At 41.6% G+C, this 27,608-nt stretch overlaps 2 protein-coding genes across 2 annotated transcripts; both read left to right on the plus strand.

Moving 5' to 3' along the window:
- The first annotated feature begins 1,916 nt into the window (after positions 1 to 1,916).
- Positions 1,917 to 16,333, plus strand: pitpnab (phosphatidylinositol transfer protein, alpha b). Its single transcript, XM_076102622.1, has 12 exons — positions 1,917 to 2,051; positions 6,165 to 6,195; positions 8,895 to 9,040; positions 9,677 to 9,768; positions 10,623 to 10,630; positions 10,922 to 10,996; positions 11,549 to 11,632; positions 11,746 to 11,823; positions 12,645 to 12,755; positions 13,194 to 13,316; positions 13,438 to 13,520; positions 13,696 to 16,333. Exons 1-11 carry the CDS (start codon positions 2,035 to 2,037, stop codon positions 13,483 to 13,485), a joined length of 813 nt encoding a protein of 270 aa, XP_075958737.1. The 5' UTR covers positions 1,917 to 2,034; the 3' UTR covers positions 13,486 to 13,520; positions 13,696 to 16,333.
- A 6,137-nt stretch (positions 16,334 to 22,470) lies between these two features.
- Positions 22,471 to 27,178, plus strand: inpp5kb (inositol polyphosphate-5-phosphatase Kb). Its single transcript, XM_076102666.1, has 12 exons — positions 22,471 to 22,691; positions 23,135 to 23,239; positions 23,400 to 23,508; positions 23,816 to 23,932; positions 24,345 to 24,520; positions 24,630 to 24,741; positions 24,844 to 24,953; positions 25,956 to 26,169; positions 26,514 to 26,651; positions 26,736 to 26,819; positions 26,912 to 27,016; positions 27,113 to 27,178. The coding sequence occupies exons 1-12, from the start codon at positions 22,471 to 22,473 to the stop codon at positions 27,176 to 27,178; spliced, it is 1,557 nt and encodes a 518-aa protein (XP_075958781.1).
- The last annotated feature ends 430 nt before the right edge of the window (positions 27,179 to 27,608 follow it).

Here is a 27,608-nt window from a genome sequence, read left to right on the forward strand (position 1 = left end):
ATATAGACTGATTCCCACTTTCAACACACACGTATTAACTCTACATCTTTCATATATATGTTATTTTTATCCAGAAAATGCTTATCTGCTTTAACAACAGTGTTTACTGTAAGAACTGGGTGTCCCCTGACTCCATGTCCCCCAGGAAGCTTGTTCAGAGGTGAGATTACTCAGAGTAATTCTGATTTTCCACCAGGTGTTCCCGGAACAATCTCAGTTTGGTTTTACCAAGTCTGTCAACACTGCACTCTCATCTGATACTACACCAGCGGATGGTTATCCCTTGTCCCTTGACACCCCAGCCCCTCCTCCTGTCACCTGAGAACGTCACTCACATCAGGGACAGCGCACGGCTCCATGGAGCTCTGCTGGCCTGGTGCATGCTGCTGCTGCAACTGTTTGTTGGCTGACCGACCCCTGTGGTTTGTTCAGGTACACGGTTCAATAAGGCAACATGAGACCACTGCCCTAACGTCACTGAGAAGCAAGTAGTGGGCCATTCACAGTATGTGCTGTTGAACAATTTGATCAGGCACTTATTAGGAGCTAAAAGTGAATTTTCTCTGTGCTCTATCCCTTCATACCAATCGATGAGATAGATAGATAGATAGACAGATAGATATATGTACCATTTATTGTACTATAGTGTAGCCTACAGGGGGTAGAAGGGGTCCTATACAGATGAGAAGACTGAGGAATGATAAGTGGATGTTGGCAGGCGGATACAGATGCGCTATAAATACAGCAGCAGTACGCTGTTACATAATTTTAGACTCACACGCGCACTCACTCACATCCTGCGATCTGGATTAGTGACCTGTGATTCCTTGTCATCACCTCACGTGCTAACACAATCTTATAGACCCGTGGGTGGTGGACCATAAGCGTGCCCAGGGGACCTCCAGGGGTCCTTGAGAGAATAACAGGTTAGCCTGTGATTCCTTTGCGGATATGAGGGTTTTTGAGGATGACTGCACAGACTTACCTTCACGATTCCATCTTCTAACGCTTTTAGGCTGCATATATGTGATCGTTATTGGAAGCACACCGACAGAAATGTTTTTGTTGTAATGTAAAACACAATGTCTGTCATCAGTGGCAGATCGGCTATCTAGTGGACAGGAGTGGGTTTGGAATTTCTGGAGGCAGATAATCACATTAGATGCAGGGACTTTGTTTAAAGGGCTTATAAAGCTGACGCAGGTGCGTCTGTGCCAGCGGTGGTGGTCCCTGTATCAACTCTTTATATACTCTGATGGTGAACAACCACGCTTCTACGTCACCGTGACTGCGATGACGCAGAGGGTGGAGCACACTCTGAAGAAAAATGGTTCAGAGAAGCATGGGCTAAGTCTGTTTTATATGTTTTAAAATGTTTTAGGATCTAGAGCTGCTGCATCGACCTTCCTGTAAAGTATTTATTACAAATTTGTTTTTGAGTGGGAGCGATTTCCTTTTTTTTTTCATTACATAAAGTTAAATACATAATGAAGCCTGTACCCTATTCCACGGGGAACTAAATTAAATGTCAGCTTTAGAGAGCCTTTGAATTACAAATACACTTGAACTATTATATATATAATTGTTTTCCAAACGTGTGTTTTTTTTTCAGAGTGAGCTGTTCCAAAAACCAGCAGAATTAGACATTAAAAATGTCAAGTATATTTATTTATGATCTATCTATAAAACTGGATGGCTCAATTAGTCCCTCTCAGTAATTATGTCGAGGCTGTATAGACCCACCGCATCATCCTCAACCCACCCTCTGGTGAAACATCCTCTTTCTGTGTGTAGTCTGCTCTGCACCGGCCTCGCTGCTCTGCGCGCAACAGCAACGCCGCGCCGCGGCCCCGATCAGGAAGTGAATTTGAAGAAAATAAGCGACTGTGGAGGTAGAATGACATAGAGGGGGAGAGGTGGGAGAGAAGCAAGCGGAGAAAGAAGAGACCAACGGCGGGAGGAATCGACCCGGTTTCTGGACCTGTATTGAGCTGCTCCCCTCTTGGATATAGGGCATAACACACCGCCAAAAAAATGCTCATAAAGGAATTGTAAGTAGCTGTGTGTGCATGTGTGAGTGTGTCTGTGAGAGAGAGAGCGCGGAGGATGTGCGCGCGTTTATCCGTCAGGTTTCGCAGCGCTGACATTGTGGCCGGTCGCCTGAGAGTGGAATTACAAGAGTGCGGCCAAGGGTGATGTCGACATCCCGTATCTGCTCGACTCCGTGACCGTCATCATGTTCATGCATGCGACACTCCATCACCCTTGAGTGTTCACTGAGTAAACCGAGAGATAATAACGCGGCGGCTGTAGATGCATCAGCAGCCGGCGCATGCATGGCTGTGCCCTTCACATTTTGCATCATCAAGTGAAATCGGGAGGCTCTCCCTGTGGCGGACGGACAGGCTAATCGTCCTCTGCTCTGGTGCTAAAATGACGGATGCGCTACATGAGTGGTGGAGCTGAGGGAGAAATGGCTGGTGTAAGCCGCGCCGTGCCAGCGTCCATCCCTGTAAGCCGCTGTGGCCATGTTACTGATGCGCGGTGAAGGTGAAACGACTGATGGAGCAGTCCGGCATTTACCTCTAGAGGAATGGAGAGGACGAGGTGTAGAGGGACCCCGGTGGAGTAACGGGTGGGAGTGGGCAGGTATAAGGGAAATGGCAGCAAATGGCGAGGTTTTGACGCACCAGTCATTTCTGAGAATTTGACAGCTGGGCCGATGGGACGGGTTGGCACATCAAGTGCGAGCAAACGGAAAGATTTTTTGTTTTCACACGTTAGCCTACTTCAACGCATTGCTGTTGCAGGCCTCAGTGTTCTGGATCACTGAGGCCTATACTCAGAATCAGCTGGTGGTTAGTATAAGCCAATGGATTGCAGATGATTTGGGATGATATTGGCCTTGAGATGAGAAATCAGATGTTAGTCGTGGTTGTGGACTTCAGACAGTATGGTGGTTCCTTCATTTCCATGCTCATAACCGGTGTCAGCCTGTACACCAGACTTTTAAGGAGCGAGTGACCCCCCTAGGAAAAAAAACAGTCAACAGCCTGGTTTCTTCCATGTTTTTTTGTGCTACAGTATAATTTCAGATGATTTTGCACAATTGTTTCTACGAAATATCTAAATATTCATAAGCTATATGCATTTTAATTGTTTATTTCTATTATAGGGCAAGGTCAGAGCTGCACTGTACTGTACATTGGCACACATGTTCAGCTATTGGCAGCTTGAGCCTAAAAATAACACTCTGATCTTGAAAAATCTATATTGGTCAGAGTCTGGCTTAAATGGACATTAGTCAACAGTCATTATTGTCTTGATTTCTCACCAAATGTATGCAATCAATTAATGGCTCAGTATCTAATAAAAAATAAAGCTCAGGATGAGAATGATGGCATGGCTAAAGATCCGACGTGATTAGGGAGAGTCTGGGTCTCAGCAGTCTGCCTGGAAATTAATTAAATCGGTCACGATTAAATGCTAAATGCACTTCTACACGCTGTCAACACACGGGCACACAAAGAGGCTTGTACATGAACACACACACACTCACACTCACACACACAAATTCCACCATGGGGGTCAAGAGACAGTGAATTGATTCATGTACTGCTGTAGTACAGACAGTTGTTTTTACTCTGTACTGCTCATCTGACCTAAATCCCTCCTAGTACAATTTTTCTCCAATTTCATGAGCTTTGGCAGGTGCACAGTGTTGCGAGAGCCACATGTAGAATGTGTCATGTGATGAAGATAATGGGGAAAAAGCAGTGAAAGAGTGGAGACAGACTGAGAAGACGAACAATGCAGGAGAGAAGACACCTGATTTTCCTGTCAAGACCTTTAGACCAGAGAGAGAGAGAGAGAGAGAGAGAGAGAGAGAGAGAGCATTAAGGTGACTTTAGTCCTTGTTTCACTTAAACCTAAATTCTAAGTATTTAAATTTAGCTCTTTTTAACATTTACCTCATATTAAGCCATGCAAAAGACTTATTTTGGGAGATCTGTATTTAGATCTATGCTGTAAATTAAATCCTATTTTAATATTGTCATTTGACTTTACAGACTGTCTCTGCCTTCCTTGCAGCATCTGGCCTCCCATCCAATGTCTGGCTGGGACTCAGACCCAGATTACGTTCAGTAGCAGCGAGTGGGATGCGGGATTATCTGAATTTGGGCATACATCACACAGTTACAAAACAGTCCACAAAGCTGCATACTGTACATGTGCATTTGTGGTACAAAACGTGTCAGAGGAAGGTATAGTGCAGTGTGTTTAAGCTGCTGCTTTCATCAATATCGTATATATACTCAGAAATAGTTTTATTTTTTAAATGAGTCTTTCCTTAATACTGTATGTGTGTGAGCAGATCTGTAAAGTGTACTGGAGCTACATCACCAAAGAATAATAAAACCAAAGACGTTCCCATAAACATGTTTGAGTTCCCTGACATCATCAATAACTTGTAACCAGCAATCTTTCCCAATAAAGATTTGTCAAACATTGCACCAAACTGTAAAACACATTCATTATTATTTGCTATTGTATTCCTCACTGCTCTTGATTTATACCAAGCTGCAAAAAGAGGTTCATTACATTACATTAGATTACATATTTGATAACATGACACATAGGAGTGACAAGCAAATCAACACATCAACACATTAACATACTTTTATTTTAGATCAGCTGCTGAAAAAGAGAAACACTGATCATCAGGTCATAATATGTCTTATTTATATATATATTCTTAGTAAAATACTAATGGCTACTAAATTGTGCTGCCGTACGTCATGTTTATGTAGTGCAACATGTGATATACATGTGCATACTCCTGGTTGTATGTTTTACCGTTATCTTTCTAGTTTCACTGGGCCTGCTGCCACACAGTCAAACTGTACACAAAGACATTTGTCCTTGGCTCCTACTGAAAGAATGCCGGCATGATGTCATCATTTGCTGGTAGTGTGCAACTTATGTGGCCATTTGTTAGCCAGCTCGATTTCCCAACACTCTTTTGTAAACATGGTGGCGAAGCAGAAACATTTTTGACACAAAACAAAACATGGAACACAAACGGAACGGGATGAATAATCTTGTGCTTTATATCATATATTGGATTTTCGTATAAGTTTTTGAATTGGCGTTGTTTCTGAAGCTGCAGCACATTTCTCCTAATGGAAACGTTTTAGGCCATGGTAGCGCGTTTGCCCTTTTTGGCCACCGTAATCTTAGGTGCAGTGCAGCCACTGTCGGATGTCGGGCATAAATGTCATAAAAAAATTATAGAACGCAATGATGATGGCTTCAGCAGCAATATCCTCAGATAACGCCTACAACACAAGGAATAAGAGCAAACAATCTCATCAATATCCTCATATTAAGTACAACCATCTGGTAGAAACTGTTCTAAACCTTGTTAGAAGAACCTCTCAGCCTGAAAACCGTTTTTTGCATTTTATCTCGCTGTTTTCTTGCTTCACTGAAGCATGTTCTTATTTTCTCCTGAGAACAGTAAAGAATATATCTTGTATCCTGTCCTGGTGACTCAGTGTCAAAGTGAAATACGAGAATCTTATATATTTTTTTTTCATTCAGTGTGGAACCCACGCTAGATTTCATTATACGATAGTTAATAAAAGATGAGTCGAGCCAAAGAACACAAACGTGGCCTTGTCATTTATTGAGCTGAAACATTAAAGGGAGTCTACTCATTACTCTGTGAGAGGTAAAACTGCGCCAAGAAAACTTTTACTGTTGGTACAGCTCATATAGTTCCTCATTACGAATGTGGGGGCTTACTCCAGCTCCGCTGAAGCGTCCTCTGAGACAGCTTCACGGAGAAGACGCATGTTTGTCAGATAATTGCTGTCCAGATCTCTATTGAGCGGAACGCTTAAAGATGTCGGTTCATGTTGTCAGTATGTCACTCACGAGAGTTCTCCAGGCTAACCCGGTTCACAAGTGTGTCATTACCAAATTAAAGCATGATTAATGTCATATTATAATGCCAATAAGGCCTTTAGGAGCACAGATTTTTTTTTCTCACACAGGTCAATCAATCACTATACTGTGCAACTACAGTGAAACCAAAGGTTGATTGATTTTGATGTCTTGTGTTTTTTGAGTAACCTCCCTTCTTTTTCCTTCTCTACCAGTCGAGTGATTCTTCCTATCTCTGTGGAGGAGGTAAGTTTAATTTCGGTATATTTCAGTGTGTGTGTGAGTGTGTGTGTGTGTGTGTGTTAGCTAAACTGGCTCAAGGCTTAGCTTTTGTTATCTGATTCTTTAGTTCGCTGTATTCGCAAGAGTGAAGAACAAGGGCCTGGCCATCACTAAAACTGCTCTTTTTTGAGTGGCCTTTGGACTTTAACATGTTTATATTCATGCTCCAACACACACGTAAGACCTTTTGTATTTGATGTATCATATGTCCACTCGGTGCATATATAGAAAAAAGGCAGCAGGGATCACCTTGTGAGAGAAACTCTCCATCATATTAAAGAGGGTTCCTATCAGATAGAGCTGTGAACCAACGCAGTCAGCACAGTCTTTCATTGTCCTCGTCCTCTTTTCCCTCTGTGTCCCTCTGTCCCCTGCTATCTTCACTTCCATTGCAGTTTGCTCTTCTATTCAGACCTGCATTGTAAATAAGTCACCTGAAACTACTTCCATGACTTCCTCAGTACACCGACCCCCCCTGGGATTCCTCTTCGCTGTTGCCCTCATATTTATGCACTTACAATAGAGGAATCCACTTTTGGTGGAGACGTTTGACTCGTGCTGTTTATTCATGATGAATAAATATTGACTGCTGTTGCCAAAAAGCACTTAAATGTGCTCTTACACACAATAAACAGCAGAGTGTGAGTGTGAAGTAGCAGTCAGTGCTCAGAGACATGATAACCGGTTAGCAGAGACAACAACAGCCCCTATGCGTTGTGCCACGTCAATGCCACAGGACTTCAAGAAGCCAAATCTGAGAAATATATTGTGACTGCTCAGATCGGTGCTTGTGCTGATATATTTTCATTTTAATTGTGACTCAAAAGCACAAGGCAGTGGACAGAGAAACATGTCCCTCTGATTTCTTCCCCTTGCATTTCCTCTGGCTCATGGGGGCCTGAGATCTACACATGTTACTCCTCATTAGTGTGTTTGTAGCCTGTAGATCTTAATCATATCTCTACGTAACGAGGCAGGTTTCCTCTCAAGCAGGAAGCCCGGAAATCATGTGATGGTCAGCATTCAGACTGTCACGATTAGGTGCCGAACAACATACTAAAAGAGGATTATTTCGCTAAAATGTGACGCACAAAGCCTGAATACAGTTGAGTAGCGTCTCTTGAACCACGTGTGCCCCCTCTGCCCTTGAATCACGTCCCTCCAGAGCTACATCCCAACTCGCTAAAGCAGCAGTCTTCAGTAATTTGTCATGCATTTGATTTCCTTTCTTTCAGTTCTTTCACGACTGAAATTTGATTTTTTTCTAAAAAAGCTCAACAGCTGTCTCTTCACTCGGGATGACAACAGATTATTCCCTTTTACAAAGGTTTTGTTTTGGGGTGTACCTGTTGAATGAGGCTGTTGAAACCCCTGGAGAGTCTGTTATCTTCCTCCCAGGAGCAGATTTTAACCTAAAGACTTTAATTTTGTGTAAGAAGGAAATTCTGGTATAACTGAACATGCACTCACCCCACAAGGCAAGGTTGAATTGTATTTGTCCAACACCGTTACCCAGGAGGCTTTGCTGTTCCTGCATCCCATTTATCTAGTCGACAGTTGCTGCGTCTGCAACTGACTTGAGGGAACAGTCTCTCTGTTGCTCTACACTTGTGTCTAAATCCAGAGACCATCAGGATCAAAACTATTCCGTCTTGGTTTCGTCTATGTGTTCACATTATGTGAAGGTCATTTAAATCAGTTTGGCAAAGGTTGTGTTGGTCATTGTCTTTTTGCCTTTCATTGCTGTCACTGTGGAGTCATAACCTTTTAGATGAGCACAAAAGGTCCAAAGGTCATGGTTGAAAGGAGCAGTCTCACCTTCCTAACCTCCAAAAAGTCCTCGGGTAGCTTAAACAACTGGTGCAGTAGTGTCCGAGTGTCCAAATCTCCTCCACTCATATTAAGTGTTTTTGGTTGCTGTGATTGGAAACATAAGAGATGATTTTATGTGAGTATTTTGTTGTCTTTCAATGTGAAGAAATCCACCATATCCTTAACTAAGCCCTTGCATTCTTGGACCCCATTAGAGTAAAATATTGTAGTTATGGCGTTTAATAGAAAATTATTCAGCAATCCAAAACATCAATGTTAGGTTTTGTATCAGAGAGAGAGAGAAACTATCTCTTTGGAATATTAAATATGTACCAACATTGATGTTGATGATTGATGTTCATCTTTGCAATGTTGTACGTGTATCTGCGCTCTGGTCCAGCGTTATGCCAAGGTTATATGGCGGATTAGAGGTGATTAAGAAATGAAAGGAGCCATTGTCCTGTGTTTAAACACTCGCATGCACACTCGGGACCAGGAAGATGGGGAATGGGAGGAAGAAAGGAGTGAAAGAAGGAGAAAGTGTACAGTTTGTAGCCAGTTTGAGGAAACAAGCTGGGTGCAACAAAGAAAGGTTGATTTGTAACGAAGGCAAACAAGAATGTGTGGGAGAGATTATGAGGATTCAGGGACAAGGAAAGGACAAGGTAAAGATCAGGAAAAGGATCAGAAGAAAAAGTAATCCACCACTTAAGACTGAAATAGAAAATTGATATGTTACTGTGAAAGCTCACTCATCTACAGGATAATACATGTTGAGGGAAACAGCTTGTTTCTCCCTTTAAACGCACTTTATTCCTCATTCTGACCTGCTTTTTTCTCTCTGTTTTCAGTACCAGGTTGGCCAGCTGTACTCTGTAGCCGAGGCCAGTAAGAATGAGACGGGTGGAGGAGAAGGAGTGGAGGTGCTAAAAAATGAGCCCTACGAGAAAGATGGAGAGAAGGGACAGTACACACACAAAATTTACCATTTGCAGAGGTAAGCAGTTGTCCGACAGGTTTAAAAGTTCACTCGGGAAGACTGCTTCATTCATCCCTCCCTCGAGGCCGCATCTCTTGGCTCCTATCCATTTGTACATTTCTCCACTTCAGTCTGTTATCCCACCGCTTTAAAGTCGTCTCCCTCTTTCACTCAAAGCAGTTTAGAAAGTTTGAAACTACTTTTTCAGGAATAGTTTGACATTTTGGAAAGAGTTAGATGAAAAGGTGTGTACGTTAAATATGAAGCTATGCCGCCAGCAGCCAGGTTAGCTTAGCTTAGCATAAAGACAGGAAGCAGGGGGGGAACTTGGCTCTGCCCAAAGCTTAAATAAGACGTCAATCATGCTAGTGGTTCTGTTGGCCCGTACTTTGTGGTGCTCTGAGCTAAATGTTAATGTTAGCATGCTAACATACTCACAATGATTTCTAACATGCTGATGCTAAGCAGGTATAATGTTTACAATGTTCGATACCTTAGTTTAGCTTGTTAGCTGTTTCCACCTGCTGCTAAGCTAAGCTAACCACCTTTTAATCACACTGTGCATCAAAAACGAATCTTGATTTTATTAACTTTGCTTGGACCTCTGTAACCTAATCTCTCCTGATTGGTCTGACTCACTCCTCTGTCTTGCAGTAAAGTGCCGTCATTCGTCAGAATGTTGGCTCCAGCTTCAGCTCTCAACATCCATGAGAAAGCCTGGAACGCATACCCATACTGTCGCACAGGTAGCCCACACACACACACACACACACACACACACACACACACACACAATGAATTAAAAATAACTAGCACATACAGAAGTGGGAAATCAGATCCACAATAAAATGAAAAGAATACATTTCACAGTCACAGAAATTTTTGGCTATGCTTGAAATCTAAACAGACACTCCATCGATCTACATGAAGGTCCAATCGAGGTCCCAGGAGGAAGTCGCATCTTCCAAACTACCTTTTAATCTACTGAGGAGGGTCTTATAGTGGTCTCATCTACCAAAACTTTTAAATCTGGAGTTTTCAAATGCCTAAAAATAATCAAGGAGGCTTCAACCACACCCACCATAATAACTGAAAACCCACATTTTGATGTAATGCAAAATGCACATAAACTTTAATGTACTTTTATGTGTGAACACAGTTGACTCAAATGACTTAGAGGTCACATAGGTGCTGATCTGTAAAAGGGATTGTCTCTGTCTCTCTGTCTCTCTCTCTCTGTCACCTTGAAGTTGAATTATTAACTGCATGTCCAGTGAGAAGAGCCATGCATTCACTCGAGCCTTTCAGGCTGAGATCACACACACACACACACACACACACACACACACACGCACACGCACACACACACACACACAGTCTAGCAGCTGCCAGACAGCCATCTTTCATACAAAGACACAAGACAGTCAAAGACACAACCTGAACCTACGCACAAGATACTCACTGACAAATATTGCTGAACATTTCCCCTCCTCTTCCTCTGCACATTGTCCAATACTGTAAATGCTATTACATGTCTCAACTGCATTATTTTCTTTCTTTCTCTGTTTGCTCCTCTGCTTTCTTTCATCTGGCTCTGCAGTTATCACTGTAAGTATTTTCTTTTCTTTTCCACTTACAGCAATGTGTGTTGACATAAAGGAAGCTTTGATGCCAATAGAGGCAACAAATTAAACTGAAAGTTGAGAAAGAAATTTGAGCGAGATGGCAGCAGCAGGGATAGTCAGACACCATTACTCTGGTGTGTTTGTGTTGCTGTGTGTATGAGAGCAGGAGACTGGCCTGTGTCAATTGTATTTAATTGTTTTTCACTTGCATGCATTTTATTCTGTAGATTTACTGTTCCCTCGCCACTCAGGATTATTTCTCTTTTCTCTGCAGAACGAGTATATGAAAGATAACTTCCTGATCAAGATTGAGACATGGCACAAACCTGACACGGGACACCTCGAAAATGTAATTAGTAAAGACTGTATTGAGCTGAGGAGGTGCATGCATGTATTTATGCAGCGTGAAGATTTTTTTAATGCTGTTTTTGGGATTAATACAATGCACCTGGCAAAGAAGTGCTCATTTTACGCCACTAATGGTTAATTTGAAATGTCTCACATGGGTGTTTTTTATTTATTACCCATGTCCTCCAATGCTAGATGTTTAGTGACAACATTTCACACTACTTCAATCTATTTTTGTCCTCTGTTGCTCTGTGAATACATGTGCAGGAAATACCGAAACAAGCCCCTAGTTATATGGCTCCCATAATTACTCTGGGACAGTACTCCTATATATAAATGAACACGTTCATGAAAAATACTGTGAGCAGGCGAAACTGCTAAAAAGGGTTCCACTAATTACCAGAGAAATCTGTCGCCCATGCATATTTTTACTTATTTGTACATATCATATGGGCTTAGAAAATCATTCTTACCCTGTCTCTGTTGTATGTGGGCTGCCTGCAGAGATTTGTGCCTGTATCAAGCTGTGCTGTGCTCTGTGCTGCTGTTTCAGGTACACGGTTTGGATGCAGAAACCTGGAAGAAAGTGGATGTAGTCTATATTGATATCGCGGACAGAAGCCAAGTGGATTCGAAGGTGAAAACGTTTAACTTAAGATCCACATTGAGACGATTACAGCGACTAGATCTCGTAGTTTTTGTGACACCTCATCCATGTTGTTTATTCTGGTTTTTCCTCCCTCTCTCCAGGACTACAAGCCAGAGGAGGACCCTTGCAGGTACAAGTCAGTGAAGACAGGACGAGGCCCTCTAGGACCAGACTGGAAGGTACAGTGTGTTGTTGTTGATTTCTCAGTTGGTTGAGACACATTTGAAACCACTGCAGTACATGATAAACATAGAACTCCAACCAAAATATTGTTAATTATTTATGGTCAGAAGAACAAATCACTTGATACTTGTTTGTTATGATGTTTAGTCAGTGCTGAAATCATCGTCTGTATTCCTCATTCACAAAGAGAAACTAGAACTGTGGATATACAGTACAAGCCATTGTTGTGATACATGAAACAAAGCAGCGTTTAACTACCATTTTCACACTCCACGCCATGTCGTTCTGAAAATATTGGTGTATTGGAATGATCAGATGAGATGAAAAATAAGAGGAGCCTAGTGTGTGCACCCTCTTGACTTTATTCATTTGCTTGCTTTCCTCCATTCTGTTTCTCTTCCCGTGCACTGATTCGCTTAAGCTGAACAGGCAGTCAGAGATATTTCTCTTACTGTGGTGCTCCTCCACCAATTCATCACGCTAAAACGTCCAAAAAGCCGCCGACAAGCAGACTAGTGCCAACGGTGCGGGACACACTGCATAAACTAGGGCCACAGACGCTCACTTACAGCCCAAAATTGGCCGTTGGCCTGGTGTGTCAGGGCGATTTTTGTGCGTCATTTTGTGGATATTTCAGTATTTTTATTTACTCAATTTAAATTTGACAATTTAGGCCGTCAATATTTCGGCTCTGACTCTGACTGTAAAACTAAATAGAATTAAAAAGAATAAAACATGGTGAGTCTATGTATTTTATCGCACAGCCATCTTTGTTGTCAATTTCAAAATCCCTGTATGTACATTTGTGCAATTGCAGAAGGAACTTCCGAAGAAGACAGACTGCCCACACATGTGTGCCTACAAACTGGTCACTGTCAAATTCAAGTGGTGGGGCCTGCAAAATAAAGTGGAGAGCTTCATTCAAAAGGTGCGTTTACAGTGTGGACTGTGGTACATACCGGTTTGTCACTTAGTGATCATTATGACATCCAGGTAGCCACAGGTCAACAACGTCTGCTGCAGAGGAGGGATTGTTGACAAACTGTTTAACATGATCTTGCAGGACAGTCCTCGGTTGTGTGTGTGTGTGTGTGTGTGTGTGTGTGTGTGTGTGTGTGTGTGTTAAAGACTGTTAGTGTCTCATATCCTGTATATGTATACAGTACATACAGTGTCTCACATCTTGTTAGCTTTAGGTTAGAGTGGAAAAGTACCACCCACTATGATGCCGTACATACAGTATGGGCTGCACCAGCCTCTAGTGGATAAACTGGGTAAACCAGGATGGAATTAAACAATTCGATTTTAACATTTGGACTAAAATATTCTGCTTACTTTCTCTTCATTCTCACATCTTGTTTCACAGCAAGAGAAGCGTTTGTTCACTAATTTCCACCGTCAGCTGTTCTGCTGGATTGACAAGTGGATTGACTTGAACATGGAAGACATTCGTCGCATGGAGGAGGACACACGCAAGGAGCTAGATGAGGTGAGAAAAAAAAGTTTTCATAAGTGAGTAGATATATTAGTTAAACAACAATTAGTAATTCAACCATAGTCTTAGAGCTACAACATTTCTGTGTATGATGTGTTTGTGTTGTGTCTATCAGATGAGAGTGAAGGACCCAGTGAAAGGGATGGTGGCTCTAGAGGACTGAGGTTGTGTTGGACAGTGAATGCTGCTGCTAATGAGGTTAGAGGAACATAACCGTTTTGTTTCAAGGTAGCTCTAAAATGTATTTGACTGTCTGTCTGTACACACACATACCTTTTATATAGTATATATATTTTTTTTTAACTGATCAATTATATATTTACATGGTGGAAAGGGTTTCTTGTGTATGCTCTTACCTCTTTCTCTCTTTCAGACCAGACTACCCAGACACCAGCGGATTCACATCCTACGTTTATTCCTACTGACACAACATCTGACCGGCTGGTCCAACTTGCCCCCCCCTTCCCCCCGGTACAATCTGGTTTTCAGGGACCTGGACCCAGTAAACTCCCAGTTTTCAGATGATCTCCTCCGCCACATCCCACCTCACTTGAGTCCCATCCATAATTTGTTTTTCCATCCAGTGTCCCCATCTTATTAAGTGCTCTGAGGCCTCCAGTAGCAACACTTTAGATCTTGTCAGTCAGTCCTCTCTTTCTCTCTCTCAGTCTCTAAACTGTTCAACACTACAGAGAGTTGTCATTTATCTCTGCAATTTAGGATTCATTTCTACTTAAGATGTCCCAATGGTGTATATATACAGTATACCGTATATCGGGGAGCTGAATAATTGTATTGAAATATATATATAGATATATATATATATAAATATAAATATATATGAACAGGGTTTTTTTAAATATTTTGTCTGTAAGTTTGTCTGTGGGTGTTTCTTTTTTTTTCAGAACAAGCTCTATCTGCTTAGTGTTGAGTTTTGATCCTGTGATTACTTTATTTTTTGATTTGTCATAATACCTCTTACATTTGTGTCATGCGATATGCAGTGTTTCCTTTTATTGTTCAAACCAATTTGCAAGTCTATAAACCACAGCTGTCAGGTTGGGATTGTGCTGAGAAGGTTATGGTGTCTCTGCTGTACTCCTGACCTACCAGATAGGATTTATTCCCAGTATCTCCCTTTATATGTGGAGGCATCCATTGGCTTTTCTGCTGCTTTGCCAGTTTGTGTGTGTGTGTGTGTGTGTGGTTCTGTAGCGTTGTAAATTCCTCAAGGTTTCCAGCAATGTCTTTCATTTTTCTCTCTTAAGATCATTTCTAGCTCTTCAGTTTCCTCAGATAGGGAGTGCAGTAATTTAAATATACAGCAGTGCACATACACACACACACACACACACACAGTATACAAGACAGAACTAAAATGTATCATTCTGCAAAGGACAATACACATTAGATCAGCCATAAATGGGTCTTTCTTTCCACAGACTTCACATCCTTTTTGCTGCAGAACTCTGTGATTTAAACATTAGCAGCCATCATCAATACGCAGCTCCTGACGCCCGCTGTAGATAGATAAATGGTTATTTGAAAGTAAAACTTCATGTGATCTGCATCAGTTCTTGCCCTGTCACCCATTCTGTCACCTCCAGTGGATAAATGGTCTTATCCAGCGATAGCAATAACTACCATGACACGTTGGTCTCTCCTTATATCATCACCAAATGTAATCTTACTCTACTGTTTGTCCTATGCTGAAAACAGTTTTAGTAAAGCAGAGCCCAAGCTGAAAGTCAAGGACGGTTTAGGTGTTGATTCATTATTTCTTAAATGCTGGTTTTATTGTGTTTGTCATTGGGTGAGGCAGATTTCTCTCCTCCTGGAATCTGAAGCCCGTTACGTGTAGTACTGTGGTTTTTCGGTATATGCATGAGTGTACATGAGTGACGTACAGTAGTGTCTTTGAAGAGATCTGACGCTGGCTGGTGAAGAAGGGAGGAAGTAATGGAGCTATAGGGGGGATGACGGCAGCCACTAACCTTCCTCCTCTTGTTGGCCTCCTTTGTCCTCAGTTACTTTTATTATCCATCCTCTGTTTACCTTCCCTGCATATCTTATAACGGCGTGGAAACTTTAAAGAGCAAGCAACGGAAAATGTCAAAACCATGAGGTCGCTTTAGGTCACTCAGATTAATACATTTGGATCACGTCATGGCCAAAAAAACTGCCATCAGAACGAGTATACAATCATACACGCACACACACACACACACAATCTGATTGAATGTTTAAGAGTATGAATATCGGTTCCACTGAAGGGCTTTTCAAACAAAGACTTTATTCCAGAGAGGAATTCAGAAGAAGAATGAATGATCTTCTAAATACCATCTAACTCATGACATGACAGCGCAGCGAATAATTATAGGCTAAATGAATTGCTATTATATCTTTATATATTTGTTATAGCACCCTGAGGTGCTCATAGAATTGTGGATTTTCTGTAGATAGCAGCATTGACACCAGTCTTCCAAGGCCTCTTGAATTATGATCATAACACACAGAAGAGGAGCATTTCAATGACTTTTGTGCATCATTTTACAGGAATATGTTTGAGTAGTGTTATTTGTGCGACCATGAATTTATACATCTATGTGATCCCTCTTAAGCCCAAGCACAGAAGCCAATAAATCCAAATTTATTTTACTTGCCATAAGTATACTAAAGGCGTAAAGAGGCCATTAAAAACTGCTCAGGGCATTATTGGCAAACATTCAAGCATAGAGGTTTACACTTGCTTCCTCTTGTGTGACTTATTTCATATCCCTATATTCCTGTATGTCAGATTAAGTTTATAAACCCGTCACTGCGTTTCTGTTGCCTCCTCTTTAATGAAAACACTGGACCTGGATATCCAACCCTCCCACCTGTCTCTGTGTCCATCGAGCATCTCGCTCACTGTCTGTGATGGGGCTATCAACTGAATCATGGAGATGTGTGGATGTACTGTATGTATTGACTTTGTAAATAGTAAATAAATTAATGTAGATGAACACATATATATAGATCAGACTGTCCTGCCAGACCTTCAGCACACCCTCTTGACACTTGATCCTCTTATTCCACCGCTGTCATAGACCACAGTGACCAATTAGCTCTCACAGAGGTATTATTGTGAGGAACTGTAGGGTTATGATTGCTGAACTTTAGTGCTGACGAGACATTTTGAGAAATACTGTCAGCTGTAGATTAAAATAAACACATTCTAATTAATTGGAGTGGAAAAATCATTAAAAGCAAAAACCCTGTTCACTATTTCCTCTCCTCACGTTGTTCTTCCCTCACAGGGACCACGTCTTATTGGCAGGACAGTGTATAGATATATATTTTTGTTCTGAGTGTTGTAGTACCTCTGTCGTCAGTCTCTGAACTACACTCGCTTCTCTCTCTGGAAAGGAACATATAACAGCAGCTTGGGTCAGTTCATTGATCCACGTAATTAGCTGATGGCGTCAGCCTCGGTGGAAGTTAGAGTTTCCCCTCCTATGGTTTATGATGGCCGATTGAGGGGAAATTATTTTACATTTAGGAGCACTCGGAGCCGGAGGGTTGGAGTTATAGCTAGATAGGAAGAAAAAAAAGACGATTAGATGTGGTTGTTTGAAAACAGATACTGACACTAGGTCCATACAAAATTGTGAGAGAACATGGTTTAACAGAGACAATCTCATAGATATCTGTTGTTAGATTCCTCGATTTATAATCAGAATATGAAACCAAATGATTCCACGATCCCAAACTGTTTTAAAATCTCTTCTCTCGTCACCCCTGTTAACTTGTCTCCTGTTTTTCTTTCTTTTATTGTGAATTTGTGCCTTTTTGTCATCTTCCAATAACACTACTGTACATTGGAGACGTAAAGAAATGAATAAAAAGAAGCAAAGCAACTGTACATATGTTATGATGTGAATGCTTTTTATTGTACTGTGAGACAAAAGCTGACTAACCGCTAACAGCTCATGGAACTGCCAGTGTAGACACTGCTGTACCACGCCGCCATTCAGGGCTTTACAATGTGTACACATTTGACATCCTCTTGTCCCAGAACCCTCACATCGGAACAGGAAAAACTCCCCCAAAAAAAACCTTTAACAGGGAAAGAGAAGGAGTGCATCCTTTACTTTTAAAAATAATAGCCTTGTGTTGATAATTCATTATGAAAATTTGCCTTATTGGGCTCTTTACTGTAAAAAAAAATACAGTAACAGTTCAACATGTGTTTTATTCCGAGAGTCAGATGAAAAGATTGATACCTTTAAAACATAGACTGAGAGTTAGCAGCAACCACCTAGCTTAGCATAAAGACTGCAGAGGAAACCACCACTCTGACTGACCACAAAAAAAAGTACGTCAATTAACTTACTCATGTGTTCGTGGAGCTATCGGGACTGGTAGGTAGTTTTTGTTACAATTGGACTGAGGCTAGTTGTTTGCCCCTGTTTCCAGTCTTTGTGCTAAGCTAAGCTAATAGTTTCCTGACTATAGCTTAATACTCAACAGACAAATATGAGAGAGGTATTGATTTTCTTATCTAACTCTTAGCAAGAACGTGAATAAAGACGATATATTAAATTAACTAAATCATTTGGTAACTCTTACAGCGTTTTTTTGAGTTTTAAGAAAGTGTAAGTATGTGTAAAACTTGTTGCTGTTTAAAATATTTTAAATCCAAACCCAGGAGATCACATGTTTTCAACTGCCATATGTCACTTCATTAAGACCAGAGCTTATAATGTGAATAAGAAAAGAACTCCCAGGAACCTTTTTGTTTATTATTTCGCAGCATGGCTATTTCCAGAGTGCACTTTGATTAAAATAGCACACAAGCAGAGCACCGTACACATTCCATACTGTCGGGATTATTACTGGACATACAAAGAGGGCTTTAGTGCAACAAATACCATGCGTCATGGTGGCATTCAATAAACAGACATGTCCATTCATGAATAAGATAATACTTTCTCACCGGGCTGTTAACCAACCCTGGTTAATAGCTTGATCGGATGTTACGCTTTAAGTCCAGAGCAGGTTGTGTGAGGGAGCTGAGGCAGCTGAGAGCAAAGTGAGGGAACCAAAAAGAGAACAATCAAGTCTAATAACGGGACTCACCGTAGGAAAACAGATCCAGTCTCTTGACTCCCCTTTGGAGACCTTTGTCGTCTGCGCTCACGGGGTCTGCGGCTTTTTCCGGACACCACAACAAAGACACATGGATAAAGGTACTGAATGGATGATGGTGTTTTTGTTTTCAGCTGGTACGAAAAATGGAAGAAAGAATAATTTCAGGTTATTATCATGATATTGTTATTTTGCAAGTTATAGGGTATTGTGGAGGAGGCAAATGTGTTTACTTCTGTCCAAGTAGAGAACTGTATAGAGAAGTTTCCTAAAGGGCCAACATGGGTTGAATGTGGTTAAAATGGCCCTCGCATTATCTTGAAAATCTTAAAACTCTACTGTGTGGAATTGGTTTTAGGAAAAATCTAGCATAGGGACAATCCTGGTACAATTAGTATTCCTCTGTAATACCTCCACTCTCAGTGTCTGTATGGTTTTACAAAAATCCAGTCTCTTAATTAGTCTGTGTGTATCTGTGTGTGTGTGTGTGTGTGTGTGTGCGTGTGTGTGCGTGTGTGTGTGTGTGTGTGTGTGTGTGTGTGTGTGTGTGTGTGTGTGTGTGTGTATGTGTGTGTTTTAACAATATTCTAACAAACCTAACCCATTCACATGAGTTACATGATCAACCTTCTGGAAACTAAAATGTTTAGTAGTTTAGCACTAACATTATGGGGGTCAAGTTGAGGTATGAAGCAGTTACACAGTTAAATCGACGCTAATCAATATTTTAAAGAGAGGAGCTTTCGGAGTTGTAATTACGAACCCTAAAGTAATTATCATGTGACTGCAGTTTCCTTCAGCTCTTAGTATATTAGCATGTTTCAGTTAGTTTTAAGTCCCATGTCTTTACTGTTTTGGTTCTCTATAAAACAACTGTACACTAGCTGCCCTACGCCAAAGAACAGACAAACAAAGTTAGCGACTAGCTTTTACTTCTGCTGATTGCAATTACGCTTCAATAATTATAAAAGTGATGTTCATTTGTGAAGATTATTTCGCTGATCGAAATACGTTTCATAAACTTGTGTTTGCCACAGAGTTTATTTCCTGCAATAATTCTATTTAAAAATCCCACTTGCTTTTTGTCGAGGAAGTCAGTGCGATGCTAACTTCCGGGGTTGGCCTGCAAAAATACTTCATCCCTGCACCACTGTATATTGGACATTTGTCGGGTGACCAGAGACACGACTCCAAATTAATGCTAATGCAGCTCTGTGTCTGCTGCATGTGCAATAACCCAACAATTTGTTAACATTTCAGCCAAAAGGTGATAATATTTCAACGTGTTTTGAGCTTGTTTTGCTGCCCCCAAATGGAAAAAAATTCCATTAACACCAATGCAGTTTTGAGTTGACACAAAGTCCTCACAAATCACTAAAACAAGTGTGTCTGTTACAGACTAGTCACAGACGGTGAATACTTTAGTATCCAGGTAATTAGCCGGTAACGTTAACTACACTTCAAGGGCCTCAAATTACTGCTTTCCTGCTTTGGACTTCAATGCTGCTCAACCACAAGCTCCTTTTGCACACAGTATACCTGAATTATTGCTCAACTCTGAATTGTTCCTGTAGTATGTGCTATTCAGCTCACTATTCATTTAGACTTTAACCCACTAACGTTAAATGATCCCAATGCCAGAGAATCACCCTCAAAACATATCACAATCTGTTTATCAAGTTTTACAAAATGGCTCCCAGGTGAAGTGTCTCTGTTATTCCATATGACCTTCAGGGCATTTCCACTCTAACGTGGATGAAGCTAACCGTGATGTGACAGGATTACAAAGCCATTTCAGAAATGACTTTCAGGCATCCCTGTCAGGTCTGTTTTATTGGGCAGTGGTCTGTGCTCCTTTTAAACTGGCTCTTATAGAAACAAGTATTTTAGCTTGGCATGTGTGTGTGTTTCCCTTTTGTTAGGCATACATGTGTTTGTGTGTTCCAACAGGGGAGAACATGAGCACTGGAAGATTTCGAAGTGGTGGGAGAGACCAGTGCAGGTAAGATCAGAATCCCAAATAAACCCTCTTCATTGCCTTCTAATGGTCTTGCAGACGTAAAGAGTAAGGAACAATAAAGGCACAATGGTGATGAAAGTCATCGTAAGAGAAGCACAGACTTCAGGCAGAGAAGGGTGTATGCAGAGACCAAGAGAGTCCAGAAAGAGGGTATAACCCACCTCTACGGTATCTGGATTGCTTAACCAGTAGCTTTGTGGCTGCAGGCTCTGAGTCTTTGCAGAGCTTTGTGATAAAACTTAAATAGCCTCCAATTCCTAATTTCTGACTGGACCGGTGAACCCCCGAGGTTATCCACTTAACAATTCTGCTTGCTGAAGAATGTGCAATAAGTCTCTGCATGTGACACTGTTACATGAAGTGGCAGGGAGAACTGGGCCACCCAAGATTAGCATTTGTTTTGTTTTGTACGAAGGCAATCTCGTCTGGTTGCTTTCTTCCAATTGTCCCCCACAGCTCTCCAAAATGTAACACTGTTGTTTACTTTCTGCTATGATTTGTTGTTTGAACACTGCTACCATACCAGTGACTCAACCAGAAATGATTTCATATGAGTAGTTCTAGATTATAGAGTCATTATTTACTCATATACTATAAAGGCGTTTGTCAGTAAGATACAGGACTATCCAAAATTTTACTCAATTATGTAATCCCCAAAATAGGGCAATACAGTTCATTTCCATTCCTTTTGGAATAGTTTACTCCTGTGACAACAATCAACACAATGTCTGAAAAATGTTTTTCAATTATTTCCACGATTTTCTATAAATTATCACAGCAACTATATTATTCTGTTCGTAGTCAATCCAACAAGGAAAGACTGTTTTCTGTAAGTATGAGGGTAAATGTTGAGGAGAATATATGATATTTGATGCATTAAAGCCACATTGTTACTGTAATGCATATAGTTTGGGATCTCCAAATTATTGAAGCCAATGTGTAAAACTGTAAAACAGTATCCTCCTATTTCTAATCCTAGTATTTTTTTCATAGAGAGACACATTTTCCACTACTTTATTCTGGAGTTAAACTTTGCAAAACCATTTAAATATGACACAAAATGCTTCAGAGTTGCAGATTGCTTCATTAATTGTGTGCATGAATCTATTATGCAATGTGTCCGCTATTAAATGTGCTGTAACACTTGTTGATTAGAATTATTTGAGCTTTTGTTCTCAGAATAAAACATCCATGTCAGAGCTTACAAAACTGAATTGAACCCCCCACCTCTCTGTGGGTTTCAGAGATAACCTTTCACCTACATAAGAAGAGACTGGATTAAGGCCAAAAGAAGCTAATGCTATTGTGTGCTGTTGTCCCCTCACTAATGCATGACTGTAATTGCGGGGTTGCATGCATTGTTCAGTGTCCTCAGCTGATAGAGAGAATGCAGTTAATAAACCTCTTAGGGACCTGAAGGGTCACTCGAGTCTTGCAACACTACTCACAATGATGGAGGATCAGCCTCCAGTCCTTCTCTTCTACACTTCTACTGTGACGACACACACTCACAGACAAACACACACACATGTTCACATGCCCGTCTCCTGCCTGCGATTATCGTCCAAATCTGACTCCCTCTTGCCCACATTCCTGAGTCGACCCCACCGCTTTGTCAGTCGTTGCTCCGATTGCTGCATGAACACACGGGACTCTGCCACAGAGAGGACTGCGCCGCTACAGACAAAACTCTGCCCAGTGCTTTCGAGTTTGTTATACGGTCGACGTAAATCAGAAGCTGCCCGAAGAGAGATTTGACTAACAAGGAATCCGTTGACGTTACTTCCAGTGGCCTGAGCAGAGTGGGCCGCTTTAATGGCTGCAACCAAACCAGCCAAAGAAGTCTGAGGAGAAATAAACCCAGAGGAATTTCTTCCACTGGATTTTGCTTGTTTGCCCTGAAAGGACAGCACCTTTCTTTTTCTATTTTAGTCATCTTATATAACCTTCCTGACCCTAAGGACAAACAGGTAACAAAACTAACACCAGGATTTAGAGATGGACCCCTTTACAGACACGACACGCGTGCGCTCTGACAGCATGAGCAGTTCAGTGTCTCAGGGCTCGAGTTCTAAGGTGCTCCTCCGGCAGCGTTTGTCTCAGCTGCTGACCTGCATAGAGGACATGGGCTCTGATGACGAAGCCAGTGAAGAAGTGTCACGCACTCTGGACGAAGCGTTTCAGCTCTGCGGGCGCTTCATTCCCACAGATGCATTCAGGTTGACGTGCTTATTCACATACACAAGTTTGCTCAAATACACTGGCAGGAAGTGTTTGATTTTATTTGTATTTCTTTACGGTTTGACTCTTCTTGGTGGTTTCCAATTATAAGATTAAAGAAAAAAAGTAGCTATGTTATTTATATTCTTCTATATTTTTACTTTTGTATTTTCCAATGCCCGATACCTCAAACTAATTGTTGAATGCTTATTTATATGTTGTTGAAAGTAGAAATAGAAATAAAGTAAAAATAAATAAACTAGAAGTTATTGTCAAGATCTAAATGGCTTGTATTCCAGGTTTATCATTTGTAGTATTACATTTACATACCACCAATAGCTAAAGACAATGACTCTGAGACTAGTGTATTTGCAACAATTTGTCAGTATTTTCTCTTTTTCCATCACTTTGGTCAATTCTTGTCATAATCAAACACTGACAGGCTGCACATAGTGACCTGGAACGTGGCCACAGCGGAGCCCCCTGAAAATGTCACCACTTTGCTGCAGCTGGATGTCCAGCCCCCTGCAGACCTCTATGTGATCGGGTGAGAAATAACAATATGGAAACTGGAATTTAAAACTTTTGCCGGGAATTAGACTGAAGGATTAAAGTGTCTCGTTATTGCTTTGTCAAGAAAAGACGAAAAAGATCACAAACGTGAGTGTTGTTGTGTGTTTTCATCGGTTTGTGTTGGTGTGTGTCAGCCTGCAGGAGGTGAATGCCACCCCTGTGAGGTTCATCTCTGACCTGCTAGTGGAGGACGCCTGGAGCCACGTCTTCATGGACACACTGGCACCCAGAGGCTTCGTCAAGGTGAGATGGGGCGGAGGGAGAAAAAGGGAAATAGTAAGGTGTGGACTGATATGAACAGAAGTTACACATTTAGATCCATTAAGCTGGTGGGAAAATAGAGTGTTTTTTATACCTATGGGGCTACTATGATAAAAAATCCTCAAATGCTCTCAGATTTGATCTTTAATGCAAAATAGTGTTCCTCATAATGTTACACATAACTGAGTTTAACCAAAACATTTTATAGGAGAGATAAAAAGAACTACAAAAGAAAGTTAACAAACTATATAACAAAGGATTAATGAAATGTATCTCCCTCTCTGTCTAGGTCACATCAATGAGGATGCAGGGTTTGCTGCTGCTGGTTTTTGCCAAACAATTTCATCTCCCCTTCATCAGAAACATCCAGACCACCTACACTCGTACTGGCTTCTTTGGTTACTGGGTAGGTTATCACAATGGAAGTGCTGGCTATCCCTGAACCTTATAAACAGCAACACTGTTAAACTCTGCACACCAGAAGTCCCATCAGCATTAGATACTGCAGAGTTTAAACACATTATGTAAGGCCTATTGTGTTTGTTTAGTGGGATGTGCCACAGCTTTGACTGGTTGAACTCACTAACAAAGAACAGTAGAACTGGTGCGGTGGGGCAAACACTTGCTAGAGATATTGGAAAAACATTATCTGGCTGAAACTACAGTATGTTTGACTTTCTTGTAAATACTGCAATAAAATGAATCCATATTTTTACTGCATCATTAATACCACAAGATCAGAAATATGGAGTTTATACTTTGGAAACCAACTTTATGTTCACATGCTGTATCCGTCCCCCTCTGTTTATCTGTGTCAGGGTAATAAAGGAGGAGTGACCGTCCGTTTTTCCTTCTATGGCCACATGGTGTGCTTTCTTAACTGCCACCTGGCAGCTCACGTGAACTACGCTCTGCAGCGTGTTGATGAGATTGAGTACATCCTGGAGACACAAGACTTTGACATCTCTGACACCCCTAATGTCCGGGATCACAAGTCAGTGCAGCTACGCTGAGGCACACAAACACGACATGCTGACAATCACACACTCTGAAATACATGTTGTGTAACAGGTCAAAACGAAGCTCCATCTCCTCTCACACAGGGTGGTGTTCTGGTTTGGCGACCTGAACTTCCGTATTGCAGACCACGGCCTGCACTTCCTCCGTTCGTCCATCAACAGTGGGTGCCTTAATTTGCTGTGGAACAAAGACCAGGTGATGTGCCGAAATAAGCACACGCACACACACGCGCACACAGACACACACACACACACACATAGTATCACACACTCACAAATGTATTTCATGTTCCTGCAGCTCACCATGATGAAGAAGAAGGAAGCTTTCCTGCAAGAATTTGAGGAAGGGCCTTTAAACTTTAAACCCACCTACAAGTTTGACCGTAACGGTGAAACCTATGATACCAGGTAACGTGTGGCGAAAACGAATATACAACACACAAATAGACACATTTCTCAAACTTTAACTGTTCTCTTGTTTCCGGTGAAATTCTGCAAAGCACTCCGAAGACATGGTTGGGTTTTGCGTAAGAAGCACTCTATGTTTTTGTGTTGCATGCCCCACATTCCCTTATTTATTAGCCACAGCCCCTTCTATATTTCTCCTGACAGTTAAATGTGTCTCTAAACGTCACATGTAACCCCTGAGACACGCTTAACAGGAACCCAAAGCAGCCAGGGCAGCAAACCCCTGACGTACAGGTGATTTTGGGAGCAGCTCTTTCTGTGAGTCATATCCATCAATGACACTAGCACCATGTATGTGTCTCTCTCAGAAAGAGCACTGTGTTGCTGCCCCTAACCATGTACAGACCCAGGCCCCTGCAGCGCTGCAGCACCACCCTCTTCTTCCTCCTCACCTCCCTCACCTGGGGGCTGCTCTCTGTGTGGTTGGGGGCCTGGCACAGGGAGCTAGACCCGCCAAGGTGGGTGTCTCCATAGATATACCCTGTAGGAATAAGAGCGGGCCCCAAACTATTCAATATAGGCCCCTTTAAGGTTTAATATAATCACAAAATAACTGGAGACACTGATATAAATGACAGAACACAAATGGGGTTTAGTGAATATAATAACCTTCATGAATTTCAGACATGTTCTGAAAATTCATGATCCTGAGACAACTTCCTCCTCCACCCAGCACCCCATTGTTTGTTCTTACATAATGCATGTGTTTCTATAGTGAATGTGCATATACACAAGCTGTAATACCATGTCTCCTTACAACCATTATTTATCCACAGTATGCTTCACCGTAGGTATAGCCCTGCACTGCCTGCGTGTCTGTGGTTTGTGATCTTTATTGTCTTTAATATTTTTGTTTAAGAATAATAATTGTTGGAAACGTGACATATCTAGCATTAGAAACAGAGAAACTGTGTGATCAACACTTGGCATTGCTTTGCTCAGTGGCAAGAAGAGGAAACCGGCCTGGACGGATCGGATCCTCTGGCGCATCAAACCCAAAACCCCGCCATCAGAGGAGGATGATGAGAAGGCGTCGACTTCTACTGATGATGGTCTCGATGAGTATCCACTCCTGGTCACTCAGGACAAGTACACCAGTGACATGAGCTACGGAGTCAGTGACCACAAGCCTGTCATTGCAACCTTCAGTCTGGAGGTGAGAGCAGGCTCTCTGTAGGACGCGAGGACGTCACACTATTTCTGAAACTAGGGCCGCCTTTGTCGGCACTTTACACCTAAAATACGAAATATCTTACATCTTTTGAAAATGGCATTTTTGCATCACAACTTCAAACACGCACATTAAATAAATAGCTCTTTCCACATGCCAACTGCACACTGATGTGCTAAGTTCAATGCTTGTGCCACAACTACCAGTTTTGTGTCTATGCAAAAACGTGTAAACAGTGCATACTGTATAAATCTGCTTCTTTCCCTCTGATTCAACCACTGCTCTCTGCATTATTAAACTGCTTCTCTTTCCTCTTGTCCCTCCCCCAGGTGAGGAAGTGCTTTGACACACCACTGGTGCACGTCTCTCCTCTGGGTGTATGGAGCGCCGACCAGGAGGCACTTCTTAACTACACCATCCAGGAGGACTTCATGTCCTCCACGTGGGATTGGATCGGCCTGTACAAGGTATTGACACCGACATAGAGGGGGCAACGAACAAACTCATATAATCCAAGAAAGGTTTTAACTCTTGGGGTCATTCTCCCGCAGGTGGGATTCAAGAGTGCGTTCGATTATGAAACCTTTGTTTGGGTTAGAGAGGAAGAGTTGCCAGAGACAAACGAAGTCATTCAGGTAAAGTGAAAGTGACACATTTATGGAATGTTTGGACAGATAATATAAGAATTTTGACTTCATTTTTATGAATGTGTATGTTTTGGTTTCAGCTATCTGTTGATAAGGACGAGATCCCTCTGCTTGGTGGACATTATGTTTTGGGTTACTACAGTACAAACATGCAAAGCATCATTGGCCTCAGTGCTAACTTCCAGGTGAGTGTACTACTGTTACATTATACTTTGTTTTACGTCAGTGACGTATTATCAGTTGTTTACTAAGGAGGGGATTGTGTCCTTTCGATCTTGCAGATCCTGGAGTCAAAGCGTGCCGTCATGGAAGGTCTCGTTCCTGAAAACATCAATGGACTCAACTAATAGGAAGAAATTCACCACAGTGCCAAATCATATTCCTCTCCCCTGGAAATTTACACAGAATTGATTGTGTGTCTTTCAAATTCCCCAAGATCAAATCATCTACTAGATAAGCTGATTCAGTCAGTAAATAATGGCCTCCACACTGTGCTAGCACATGGACTGGAAGCTGTTTCCAAGTCTGCCTTTAAGGAGTTCACCTTGAGTCAGATTCACTCTCGTTGGAACACTTTCTCCACAAATAAGATGTATTGCTGTAACGAGTAGCCGTCCAGCTTATCCACAGGCCTTTTTCTGCCTGTTAGTAAATTAAGTTTTGTTTGTAAGTGTAGTGGATTATACACTGCAGGTCAATACAGTCCTTGGTCAAATTATATTTGAAAATACACTTTTATGTTTTGATTTGGTCTCTGTTAGTGTCAGTGCAGAGGGT

The sequence above is a fragment of the Anarhichas minor genome, unplaced genomic scaffold (genome assembly GCF_050575085.1).
Source record: "Anarhichas minor isolate MPS153535 unplaced genomic scaffold, ASM5057508v1 ptg000027l, whole genome shotgun sequence".
Classification (NCBI taxonomy): Eukaryota; Metazoa; Chordata; class Actinopteri; order Perciformes; family Anarhichadidae; genus Anarhichas; species Anarhichas minor.

Coding starts and splice junctions, on each gene's coding strand:
- pitpnab (XM_076102622.1), top strand. Junction 11,824..12,644: donor CTCTAGGACCAGACTGGAAG/GTACAGTGTGTT, acceptor GTGCAATTGCAG/AAGGAACTTCCGAAGAAGAC. Junction 12,756..13,193: donor TGGAGAGCTTCATTCAAAAG/GTGCGTTTACAG, acceptor CTTGTTTCACAG/CAAGAGAAGCGTTTGTTCAC.
- inpp5kb (XM_076102666.1), top strand. CDS start 22,471: ATGGACCCCTTTACAGACACGACACGCGTGCGCTCTGACAGCATGAGC. Junction 24,521..24,629: donor CCTAATGTCCGGGATCACAA/GTCAGTGCAGCT, acceptor CCTCTCACACAG/GGTGGTGTTCTGGTTTGGCG. Junction 27,017..27,112: donor GCCTCAGTGCTAACTTCCAG/GTGAGTGTACTA, acceptor TCGATCTTGCAG/ATCCTGGAGTCAAAGCGTGC.